Raw genomic sequence first — 13,906 nt, forward strand, 5'->3', positions numbered from 1 at the left:
TGTTCGAACAGTTTTGGAGGTAAGTTGATGAAAAGTTGTTGGACCTGGATGTACAAGATTCGAACAATAAAGCAGAGAATCTGAAGTTTTTGGATCCAAGTCAATGAGTAAGTGTCCAAAAGGTAATTTTGTTGCTAGCTCGTAGCTTTCTTTCAAAAATTTTGTGTTGTTTAATTGTTCGCCAAAAATATTGATCTGCTGTATGATTCTGGGTGGTGATTTGAACAAAATGGTATGTGTTGTGTTCAGATCAACATTTCGTGGCCTTTTACAATTCTGTGGGAAAAAATTATGCTTAATATAAATGACGCTAATATTTCTATAGCGTACAGCAATTGGAAATTACGAAAACTTTTTGTCATTGATTTTTTTTAAAATCCAGTACTTCAAATCCAGCGAACTCTGCGAAAAAAATGTTCAAGATAAGCTATATAGAGCTAAATTTTTTGGTAAATTGTGTTTCTCCGTAACATTGGGAATCTGAGGTCAATTTTACCACGGCAAGATGGGCACAAACAGCCATTAATAGTTTAACGCATGTTGAAATTGTCATGCTCATAGCTTCCGATTAGAAAGCGCATAGCTAACTGTTCATGAAACCAATAAAAACCAAAAATTGACTCTTAGCAATCAAGATAAAAAAATAAAAGTTTGATCAGAGAAACCCCAATTAGAAAGAGTATGGAAAAATTTGACTAAAATAGAGAACTTCCGATCAAGGCAGTCTAAAATTACGAAGCTTCCATGACCGTCTCTCATAATTTTCTTCACCAAAAACTTAGTCATTCAAGCTACTCCAGCAAGGGAATCTATCTCATCCTCTTTATGACTCATTTGAAAAGAAGTTTTTAACAAAAATGAAATAAAATCTCAATTTTGTCAGCTGCCTATTTTGTTAATAACATTCTCATCCAAAAAAATTCATAAATAGTATATCTAGAGTCTAGGGACATGTTTAGTAGATCCTTTTTTAGTAAACATTCACTCCACGTTGCTGTTGCAGCCAACCTGCTTGATTTCATCAGGGAGAATTTTGTTGTCAGGGAGATTTTCTTTGTTGACTTGAACTGGTCCTGGCAACTTGTGCATAGATAAAGCGTTTTGTTTCGGTCTTTTCCTTATCTCTTGTACAGAACTGATACGATTAAAAATATTCAGGGATTTGAAAGTGCTTTTTCAGCGTCTCAATCTCAGCTATGCTGCAAATAATCTGCTGTTTTTTCTAAATGGATTGACCTCGTGTTTCTATTTTCTCTTCATTGATCAATGTTAAATTGAGCTGATTTTAATTCGTTATGTAACTGCATACAGCCCAAAAACAACTTTGGAGCTACCGTCTCCACTCGACAACCCATTAGTTGGCAGTGTAGGCCAATAGAAATACGTTATAATTTTTTTAGCACAAAGTTTTTTCTCTTTTTTGTTGGGTAAACTGAAAGAGTGCAAATCACATGTGAAATGAACAATTGGATGAGAAATTTCATCATTTTTTAGGCTTAAAAGACTGTCTGAATGTACTAATTCCCTCTGCAATAGGGTTTGCAGTGATTTCTCTTTTCCTTTTGATTATAGTTTTCAAGGCCAAAACCGATGTTTAATAGCGATAAACATTTGGCATAGAAACAAGTAAGAATAATTGACAGTAATCCAAGTAAACTGTGTGAGAACCTACTAACCCACTACTAAAGATTTCGTCTCGGAAAGTGAATATATGGCCTGGGTGGTTGGAATAAATTTGTGTCAAAAAAGTAAATTGAGCAAACGAGATCTTTATTTACTAAATAGGTTTTTTCTTTGACGAACACCTTTAAAATCTTATACAATAATTTCAGAAATCAACATTCAAACAAATTCAGCAAATTCTCTTTGAAAGTTTTAACAAACAAAAGAAACGCTAGAACCAGTCCGGCGGCCAATATAAGAGTCTGTGATTGTACCATATAAATTATATGAAAATCCAGGACCTTTCTGACTGTTATCTGTAATCAACCCTGAGGCGTCAATAATTGATTTTAATCGGAGGAATTTATAAGTGGTAAGGTATGTGTCTAAGGAGGAGTTGTTTATATCTAATTAATCGCCATATCATCGTAGGTTGAGAACTGATTCCAAGTTAACGTCTGGGTCCAAATAAAGAAAAAGTTGCCAAAAAGTTCACAAACCATCCACTATAATCCGGATACTCGATTTCTATTTGTTCACGAGTTTCAGGAAATTCCTCCAAATCTATCGTTTCAATGGTTGTCGTGCTGATTCGCAAACAAAAAAAAACAAATAAAAAAACACGAATTGCTTTTTATACTTGAAAAAATTAGGTTAACAAATCGGCTCTTTCAAGAACATTGTCAATCTTTATTCCTTAGAGACCTCGTCATAAAAAAATATCAAGCCAACAGAAAATGCGTTTGGAGTGCTCTTTCATGGTGCAAAATCCTTTTCAGACCCCTTTAAAACCTAAATTTTTTCTGAGAAATTTTAAAAAAGTTCGAAAGTTTTTTGTGTTTTGACCCTCAAACTGCCTCAGTGCAAAAATGAAGTTGACAAAAAATTAATTTTGGGTGCTCTTTTATAGCGCAAAACCTAATTCATACAATTTTAGGACTCCAAAAAACATATTAAATTTTTTACCAAAAAATTTTCAATTTTCAAAATTTGAGGCTTCTGATGTCTTATATAGGATTTTTTCAGTTTTCACCGAAAACATATTTGAGACTAGGAACTGAGAAACATATAATTTGGGCAGCAGGAAACATTGAAACAGCGGTAAGCTGCCATTTGCTTGTAGGGGCGGGGGTTCGGACTCCACCCCCTATATGACCTGAAGTCAAACAAAATTTTGATTTATATCGAAAGGAAAAGTTGTTCAAGATTCAGCAGTCGGTGTAGAACCTAGATTCTACAGCACACTACTGAAAGTTGAACAAATTTTCATTTGGAAAGAAATCAGGGTTTTGTTCAATATGTCTTTTTGTGGGGGGGATCCATCCCCCCATACAAGTATATGGCAACTTATTATACTACTTATATGACTGTCGAGGAAACAGAAACAGTGGTGTCCGAGAACCAAAATCATTTTTATCTGCAAAAAAGAAAGATGCGGGGAAATTTCAAACAAATTTCAGTGCTGATGAAAAGTTTTTGTTTACCACTGAAAACCGGAACTGTTCCATAAATTGTTTGGATATCGAATCACTACAATTAGCTCTTAAAACTTCAACGTGACTTTTGTAGTGAGACTTTCGGAAGTTTTTTCCACCGAATTTGTTGGTTTACATAATATCTTGCTGCAGTCTTGGTTCGTTTATTATTTTTTTCAGTTATAGTCTCGTATAACCAGCGTTTTAAAATGGTGTCAAAACATTTTATTCTGACGAAGTGGAATAGAAATGGAAGTACAAATGTAAATTACCAACATAAAATATGGGAAAATATTCAAATATATTTAGACTAAATAATTACAATTAAAAGAAACTTGCAGGGATCATACCATAATCAGGAATGTTCAGCAAAAATTGTGCATTAATTAAATTAATAGTCAGCTAAATATCATTTATTTGCAATTATGAAAGTTACCGCCGCTCGGGTCTCACCCTTAATACTTAGTTTAGATGTTCGATTGCACTGAAGCATAAGAAATTGGCAATAAAAAGCCCTAATTGTTTACAACTCAAACCAAGAATTTTTCCAAAAATTATGAAAGAAACACGTCGAATTGCGCTGATTTTTTAAAAATAGCATTGAAAAAACCTTTTATAATAATGCGCTGGAATAAGCTGAGTTTCAAAAAGCTTAGCTCCTTTTCACAATTTTCGCGCTCTGCCGGAGTTTCCAACCTTGCTCTACTGTTTATTAGGAGCCATCCAATCCTCTGTGCCATTAATTCCTAAAACTCTGATCATTTTGTTTGATTTTATATAAATAAACTGTTGTATAAGAAATGCGCTGAAAAGTCAGCGCATTTTTTTTAACTCCGATTCAGCGCATTTATGCGCATTTCTTACAAAAACAGTAGGAGTTTTATGGAAAAAGAAACCTACTAAAAAATGGGCTGAAATCCGCTAAAACTCTGTATCAAATCCGCTGAAGAGCCGCAAAAGGTGCTAAAAGTTATTTGAGAAATGTGTCGAAAATGCGCTGAAATTATGTGAGTTGCGTTGAAGATGCGCTGAAATTTCAAAATTTCAATGCATTCTCAAAACTTCAGCGTATTTTAGTGCAAGCACCTTTCCTACAAAATTTTAGTGCATTCTGCGCATTTCTTAGTACAAACCCGGGTCGAGTTTTGGTCGAAAAATAATGTAACAATTGCAGTGAATAGCGATGAAAAAAATAATTTTCACCGCAAAGCGCCCGCATCTTTTTGCGATGAATGTGGTGAAAGTGGTGAATTTTTGTAAGATTTGCAGTTTTTAGTGGTTAATTTTTGTAAAATTTGCAATTTTTAGCTGTGTATATTTTTCACCGCATTCACCGGATTTCTTACAAAAAAGAACTGCCGTACACGGGTTCGCACCTTTTATCTCCTGCATGTCAACAACTTATTACTCCACTGCGCCATCCGTCACTTACTTTATCCATATTTCTTGTGAATTTAAATCAAATTCAATAAACGTTACGAAAACAAATGCGCTAAAATTTTATAAGTTTCGCAGTTTTTAGCGCTGAATTTTCTATTTTCACCGCTTAAGCGGTGAAAAAAAATTCACCGCCACCAACGGGAAGCGGTGAAAAAAAAGTTCACCGCTAAAAACCGCAAATCTTACAAAAATTCACCGCAAAAAAATATTCAGTGATTTGCAATTCTTAGCGTTGAATTATTTAAGATTTGCAATTCTTAGCGTTGAATTATTTCTTTTTTACCGCAGTCATCGCATTCAACGCTAAAGATCGCAATTCTTATATCTTTTCTCCGCATTCACAGCAAATCTTACATTTTTTAGCGATTTTGTGCGTTGACACCTCGACCCGGGAACTGCGCTGAAACGGCGCTGACATGGAATCCTGAAAACAGCTCGTTCACCATATTTCCTGCAAAAGTTTGGGACAATTTCTGTTTCAATTTTCAGCTTGATCAAAGAAAGACGTCTCTCGAAGTGTGTTCATATTGATCTGCCGATCCATTATCACCTGACACATGTTTGCATATTTCTGTAAACTGAAGTGACGTCATTGATGATGTATTTGTTGTGATATCCGCTCCTCTTTTCTGTCCTCACTCTCTCACATATCTCGCAATGCAGTCTCTCTATCTCAGCATTCATGTCTCCTATTGTGAAATGCTGTCTCCATTTATGGTATTCCATGTATGCACTAAAGTTACCCCTCAGATACTCCATGTGTTCACTCAACTCCTTCCCACTGGCGAAATCTTTTGCATGGATGTAGGAACCTGAAATTGTTTTCAGGTTTCACGTGGAATATGCTCCCTCCCAATCCCAAACATACCCGTGTTTCCCCCAGAGCGCCTCAATCATTCCCCCCTTCTCACGTACATTATTTTCCTGATATACTGTTCGGCGACATAATTTTTTTTGTTGCTTTGCTATTATATTTTCTTATCTACCAGTGATTCTGCTCACAAAGTTTTAATTGCACTACCCGTCAATTGATTTTAGGTGTTTCACTTTCCTTTAGAATATCTTGTTTTACCTAAAATTTTGTTCCGATTTTGATTTATCCAAAGCTGGTAGGACTAATTTGTTTGCGATCAGGCAATAAGAAATTAGATGCTAAACAAAATGACATATGTGGAGCCCAACCCTTTTTGCATTTGCATGCCAAATTAGCTAAAATTCTGTTCTATAAAAATATCTTGAAGATATCAGTCAAGGGAGCCAAAGTTTTCTGTTCAATGGTAAAATACTCTAGAAAAACTATTTTTATATTTTGATATTATGATAACACGCTGTTTGGATATAAAAACTAGAAATTTTCCAACAGTTGCAACTTACGGCCGACATACTCCTTAAAAGTTGTCCCAGATGAAAACTTGAGAACATCACGTTTGACGAGATTAAATTTGACAGAGAAAAGTTTTCAATGCCTTTTCAGTTATTTTTGCGTTTGAGACTTTTATATTGTGGCTGCCTAATTATTGAATAGTTTTATTGATTAGTTTTTTTTCTGTTGAATATTCATTATTTCATATACTGCTCACTTGGATGTAACATTTGTATGTGCAGTCAGCCAATTAAACCACAAAGAAATTGTTTTGAGTAGGGCCAATATTTTTGAACAGCCTCAAAATTTGCTTAACTACGACCAGTTGCCAATATCAAGAGCTCACAAACTGCTTCAATGTCAGAACCACATCTAAATATCCATCGAACTGATAGAAGGTAAAACCCAACTGATAACACCCAACAAAATACCGAATTGACATATTGGTGAAAATTGTGAACTATTTCAAAGTTGCGTAAGAAGATTTGTTTACCATCCTTATGTTCAATAGTTTTGGAAAACCCTTTGTGGGGTAATAACCGAGAGGTAAGGTGTGTGATGCACGCCAATGATTGAGAGTTCAATCCCCTGCCTCCGCGAAGCTGTGTGTGTAAGGATGAGCTCTTACTTAACCATAGCTTCAGGTTGACCATAGCCTTACCAATGTTGATGGCTGCAATGATGGTACCACGTGAAAGTTTCAGACGCAAGAAAGTGGCCATCGTCTCCAAAAAAAGAGCTATGATGCTAATGAAAAGAACAGTCTGAAATGTGGGGAATAATAAGAAAAAGGGCAGCTGAGAACAGGCCGCTGTGGCCTAATGCTGTTCCGCTGCGATTACGCAGGAACAAATTATTTTATTTATTTTATTTTTTGGAATGTCATTAGTACAAAAACCAAAAATTGCTTGTATAAAATAATAGTATTAGTAAATTGTTTCTATAGTGAAAAAAGTTAATAATTCTGGTGTTCATTCAAAAACCATTCGTCAATGACTGAGAAATTGCGACTGGGTTTAAATTTGTTTTAGCACAGGTGTTTTTATCGGAAGATAATTCAACCTCAATTTAAATGAGAAGTGATGAAAGTTGGTAAATAGCTAACAATAAATTTGCACTAATAAAACATATGAGCTTGTTCCATAAAAACACATGTTGCGGGCTATTCAAAAAGTATATTTTGAATAAGTTTCAAAAAAAGATATTAGTTAGCTTACTGAATGTTTACCAGGTGTTTTTCTTGTTTCTGATATGCGTTGTCAACTTGTATTATCAAGCCCTTTCAGGAGACCGCTAATTTTCTTTCACCCAGGAGTCTCTTAGATTCATTTCTAATACAATGTGTTTTCCAGCAAGCGCTTCGACCACACACCAATACACACACAAACACACGCATGTATATATATATATATATATATATATATATATATATATATATATAGAGAGAGAGAGAGAGAGAGAGAGAGAGAGAGAGAGAGAGAAACACACACACAATCACACACACACTCTCTCTCTCTCTCACACACACACACAGACACACACACACACACATATATATATTCAATACTGCAATCGATGAAAATTTCTTCATCTTCATTTCCAACCTTTAAAAGCCTAATCGAGTCTATTTCTAGATTTTTTGCTGGAAAAGTATCGTTACGTTTGCTTTTTATAAATTATTAGAGAAAAACAACAAGACTCTCATGCCTTATCACTTCCTTGGTTTCTAGGTTTTGTTTACCAGCACAGCAAGTCGTCCTTATGTTACCATAAACACCGATTACGCCTTGAGTTGCAAACCACTCTTTCCAAAATTTTTCTAAGTTTTAAACGCCACACATTGAATATTTATTACGTTTTAAAAGCAACAAGGAGGCTCGTTAATGTGCGTTTGCACATGACTTCTGAACCGCGCTCATATACTTTTACGACTTAACTGTTTTTTGAATTATATTTTTGACAAAGAACTAATCAGAAATAGATGTTTGAGTTTAAAAAAGCGTTAAACAACAAAACCAATAATCGAAATAAATAATGCCATGCCTCATTAAATTACAACGAGACCTGCCGTTAAAAATACTACGAGGAAAAACAACAAAAACAACAACAACAACAACGAAAACAAAAACAAAAACTTCACAGCAAAAACTCAATAGCTTAATTTAAAAGCACCTAGTAACAACGTCAAATTACAATCAGGCAAAACCCTAACTACACAAATTTAGTTTTTCCTAATTACACATCAGATAGGATTATTCCTTCATGAGACTAGGTAACAATTTGACAAAAAGAAAAAATAACGAGGCGAAAATCAAAAATTAATCACCATTTTTTTAACCAAAAAATTTCAAAATTCTTAAAAGTAATTAGCTTTTAACAAAATAATTCTTGATAAATTTAGTAAAAAGTCATAATGCAACCAATAAGACCTAACTATGCTAAGACTAAGCCATAGGAACAGACTACAGATGCAGAAAAAGTCAAGAAATTACGAACAACAAATTACAAACATTGAGTAAACACACATTAGTGAAGCCATTAAAAATCATTATCTATTAGCTGAATATTATGTAATTTTATTTCAATTTCTACTTATACTAATTCAACTAAATTTACACTGAATTAATAAATAAATTCAATTGGGCCAAATTTGAAAATCATAGGGTTCTGTTATTACCCGATAATGCTAAAGGAAGAGAAAAAGAAAAAAATACACCACTCACAAAACTGTTTAGGAAAAAGCATATGATCCAACAGACAATACATCAGTTACGTCATAATATCAGTGAATATATTAATTTTTGATATGCAAGAATTTTCATGGGACTTTTCAATGATGAGAATGAGTAAAGAGTTGACAAAAAAACATAAAAAACTGAAAACAATAGAAAAATCCTTTAAAATCCTAAAAATGTATAATATCATAAACTTTTAGACTATTCGCAATGAACTTACTGCTTCGAGAATTATCATTCATTCAATCCTCAATTACAAAATTATGGAACCGATCAAATGTTTACGGTTACCTAGAGAATAAAAAAACGAAAACAGCATATTAAAAAATGAGCGAGAAAAGTGTCGAAGCCATTAAAAACTGAACTTCGCAGTTAAAACCTTTCAAAAAGTATAAACACAAAGTAAAAACCTACTCTTACCTACAAAATCTATTTTGACCTACAGTAAAAACCTGTATTCCAAAATTCAGTTAATTTTTTGACAGCATTGGAATTCTTCATTTCAACAATGTGGCTCCAATAAATCAACAAACATAAACAAATACATTAAAGTCAAGAAATTTTTCAGAAAACCCTTAGTATCGACGTCATTAAGTTCAATAGCTTTCAATGGAAGTTTTCAAGTTATGCCTCGATGAGACAACAATGATGTTTGTCATTTATAATTCACCAGTGACATTACAAAGAGTCATTAACTATGAAAACAACAACAAATACATGCAAAATCTAAAATTTAAGTAAAAAATTGCAACCAGAAAATGTCGAAGCCATTTAAACCATAACTTTTGCTCAAAAAACTTATGAATGTTCCATTGAAAAACATGTAAAAGCTAATGCAACTATCACGTGTTCAAACGGCAACAAAAAGACGAACAAAACAGAAAAAAATTAGGAAAACTCGTGCATGGAAGTCATAACACCAACAGTTCGAAGATAAAACCGCCAACTAGATTAATTATTTTAAGTAAAAAAGAAGGACTCCGGTCATCACCAAGACTGACTTACAGTTCACGAAAATAATTTTAAGATCTGTTAGTTTTCAAAAAAATGCAAAAAATTATATTTTTTAAATTCTTAAAAACCGTTAAATACAATAGCTTTTTGATTTAATGAGTTAATGAGAGTAAAAAGGTTGATGAGAGTAAATATGATAGGCTACCTTTACTATAATGTTTAGGAATATCACAGCAAACGTTACAATCGTTTACGGGCAGAGGTTTGTGCCATAACAGAAAAATTTTACATTTGGCGAAGAGTTGTTGTCGCGCGATCAAAATTGGTTAATTTAAGAAACCGTTTTTTTATTTTGTACCTCTATAACAAAGTATAACATCAATATTATTTGTTATATCTTTAATTACTTTTTGTAGCCATTCAATGGCAGTATTCCTTGGCAAAAGATTCATTTTCATTTATTCTTTGACGAGGCGTCGAATAAATGACATTTTTTTCAGAAACAATTCCACCATTTGAAAAAAATTCTAAGTTGGACGTGGTTGAGTTTTTTAATGATATCACATACATTTCTCTACGATGAGTATATCGATTGGACAAAATTGTCTGAACAAGAAAAAACCCATTTGAGTATATAGTTCCTCTCCCCACAACTGGGGTCGGAATAAATATAGCATGGCTTTTATACGTTTCCAAAAATTTATTTTCCGATTATTTCTAACGTATGAAGCCTTTTTGTTCAAAAAGCAACAAAAAGACGAAAAAAATTTTTAAAAAATTGAAAAATCGTGCATGGAAGTCATGACACCAACAGTTCGAAGATAAAACCGCCAACTAGATTAATTATTTTAGGTAAAAAAGAAGGGCTCCGGTCATTACCAAGACTGACTTACAGTTCACGATATATCAGTTCACGTCATAATACAGCTCACCTAATTTTACAGTTCATGTCATAATGTCAGTAAAAATATTAGTTTTTGATATACAAGAGATTTTATGGGACTTTTCAATGATGAAAATAAGTTAAAAAGTTGACGAAAAAACATCAAAAACTGAAAAAAAGAATAATCCTTTAAAATCCTAAAAATGTATAATATCATAAACTTCAAGACTATTCGCAATAAACTTACTGCTTCGAGAATTATCATTCATTCAATCCTCAATTACAAAGTTATGGAACTGATAAAATTTTTATTGTTTCCTAGAGAATAAAAAAACAAAAACAGCATATTAAAAAATGAGCGAGAAAAGTGTCGAAGCCATTTAAAAATGAACTTTGCAGTAAAAACCTTTCAGGAAGTATAAACCCACAGTAAAAACCTATTCTCACCTACAAAATCTATTTTGACCTACAAAAAAACCTATTTTCCAAAATTCAATTAATTCTTTGACAGCATTGGAATTCTTCATTTCAAAAATGTGGCTCCAATAAATCAACAAACATAAACAAATACATTAAAGTCAAAAAATTTTTGAGAAAACCCTTAGTATTGACGCCATTAAGTTCAATAGCTTTCAATGGAAGTTTTCAAGTTATGCCTCGATGAGACAACAATGATGTTTGTCATGTATATTTCACCAATGACATTACAAAGAGTCATTAACTATGAAACCAATAACAAATACATGCAAAATCTAAAATTTAAGTAAAAAATTGCAACCAGAAAATGTCAAAGCCATTGAAAAACATCTAAAGGTTATGCAACTATCACATTTTCAAAATGCAACAAAAAGACGAAAAAAATCTTAAAAAATATGAAAACTCGTGAATCTAAGTCATAAGACCAACCGTTCGAAAATAATACCGCCAACTAGATTAAATTTTTTCAGTAAAAAAGGAGGGCTCCAGTAATTACCAAGACTGAGTTACAGTTCACGAAAATAAGTTTAAGATCGGATAGTTTTCAAAAAAAATTTCGAAAAAATCATTTTTTAAAGTCTTAACAGCCATTAAATTCAATAGCTTTTTGAGTTATTGAGTTAATGAGAGTAAATTTGTTAATGAGAGTAAAAATGATAGGCAACATTTACTATAATGTTTGGGAATGTCACAGCAAACATTACAATCGTTTACGGACATTGGTTTGTACCATAACAGAAAAAATTTACATTTGGCGAAGAGTTGTTGTCGCGCGATCAAAACTTTGTTAAATTAAGAAACCGTTATTTTTGGATTTATTTCGTACCTCTATAACAAAGTATAACATCAAAATCATTTTTTATCCCTTTATTTACTTTTTGTAGCCATTCAATGGCAGTTTTCCTTGGCAACCTTTCATTTTCATTTATTCTTTGAGGAGGCACCGAATAAAAGACAATTCTTTCAGAAACAATTCCACCATTTGAAAAAAATTCTAAGTTGGACGTGGATGAACTTTTTAATGATACCACTTACATTTCTCTACGATGAGAATATCGATCGGACAAAATTGTCTCAACAAAAAAAACCCATTTGAGTATATATTTCCTCTCCCCACAACTCTCCACATGACATTACAAAGAGTCATTAACTATGGAAACAACAACAAATATATGCGAAATCTAAAATTTAAGTAAAAAATTGCAACCAGAAAATGTCGAAGCCATTGAAAAACATCTAAAAGCATATGCAATTATCACGTCTTGAAAATGCACAAAAAGACGAAATAAAACTCGTGCATCTAAGTCATAACACCAACAGTTCGAAAATAATACCGCCAACTAGATTAAATGTTTTAAGTAAAAAAGAGAGCTCCAGTCATTACCAAGACTGAGTTACAGTTCACGAAAATAAGTTTAAGATCGGTTAGTTTTCAAAAAAAAGTTCCAAAAAAATCATTTTCTTAAAGACTTAACAGCCATTAAATTCAATAGCTTTTCGAATTAATGAGTTAATGAGAGTAAAAATGTTAATGAGAGTAAAAATTATAGGCTACATTTACTATAATGTTTGGGAATGTCACAGCAAACATTAAAATCGTTTACGGGCATTGGTTTGTACCATAACAGAAAAATTTTACATTTGGCGAAGAGTTGTTGTCGCGCGATCAAAACTTGGTTAATTTAAGAAACCATTTTTTTATTTTGGACCTCTATAACAAAGTATAAAATCAATATTATTTGTTATCCCTTTAATTACTTTTTGTAGCCATTCAATAGCAGTATTCCTTGGCAAAAGATTCATTTTCATTTATTCTTTGACGAGGTGTCGAATAAATGACATTTCTTTCAAACAATTCAACCATTTGAAAAAATTCTAAGTTGGACGTGGATGAGCTTTTTAATGATAACACTTACATTTCTCTACGATGAGTATATCGATTGGACAAAATTGTCTCAACAAAAAAAACCCATTTGAGTATATAGTTCCTCTCCCCACAACTGGGGTCGGAACAAATATAGCATGGCTTTTATACGTTTCCAAAAATTTATTTTCCGATTATTTCTAACGTATGAAGCCTTTTTGTTCAAAAGGCAACAAAGAGACGAAAAAAAATATGAGAACTCGTGCATGGAAGTCATAACACCAACAGTTTGAATATAAAACCGCCAACTAGATTAATTTTTCTAAGTAAAAAAGAAGGTCTCCGGTCATTACCAAGACTGACTTACAGTTCACGATATATCAGTTCACGTTATAATACAGTTCACGTCATGATACAGTTCACGTCATAATATCAGTAAATATTTTAGTTTTTGATATACAGGAAGTTTCATGGGACTTTTCAATGATGAGAATAAGTTAGATTTGACAAAAAAACATAAAAAACTGAAAAAATAGAAAAATCCTATAAAATCCTAAAAATGTATAATATCATAAACTTTTAGACTATTCGCAATGAACTTAATGCTTCGAGAATTATCATTCATTCAATCCTCAATTACAAAGCTATGGAACCGATCAAATGTTTACGGTTACCTAGAGAATAAAAAAACAAAAACGGCATATTAAAAAATGAGCGAGAAAAGGGTCGAAGCCATTAAAAAATGAACTTTGCAGTAAAAACTTTTCAAGAAGTATAAACCCACAGTAAAAACCTATTCTTACCTACAAAATCTATTTTGACCTACATTAAAAACCTATTTTCCAAAATTCAATTAATTTTTTGACAGCATTGGAATTCTTCATTTCAAGAATGTGGCTCCAATAAATCAACAAACATAAACAAATACATTAATGTCACGAAATTTTTGAGAAAACCCTTAGTATCGACGCCATTAAGTTCAATAGCTTTCAATGGAAGTTTTCAAGTTATGCCTCGATGAGACAACAATGATGTTTGTCATTTATAATTTAC

General features: G+C 32.7%; 1 protein-coding gene across 2 annotated transcripts in view; it reads right to left on the bottom strand.

The window, feature by feature from the left end:
• Positions 1-4,930: 4,930 nt before the first annotated feature.
• LOC142340002 (4-galactosyl-N-acetylglucosaminide 3-alpha-L-fucosyltransferase 9-like) overlaps positions 4,931-13,906 on the bottom strand; it is a 33,081-nt gene continuing 24,105 nt past the window's right edge. For both annotated transcript variants that reach the window (XM_075390389.1, XM_075390390.1), the window contains one exon: positions 4,931-5,389. In XM_075390389.1, the coding sequence (XP_075246504.1) occupies positions 5,124-5,389 (266 nt within the window). In that variant the 3' untranslated portion in view covers positions 4,931-5,123. The remainder of the gene's footprint in view (positions 5,390-13,906) is intronic.

Source organism: Convolutriloba macropyga, chromosome 5, assembly GCF_964194025.1.
Source record: "Convolutriloba macropyga chromosome 5, txConMacr16.3, whole genome shotgun sequence".
Lineage (NCBI taxonomy): Eukaryota > Metazoa > Xenacoelomorpha > Acoela > Convolutidae > Convolutriloba > Convolutriloba macropyga.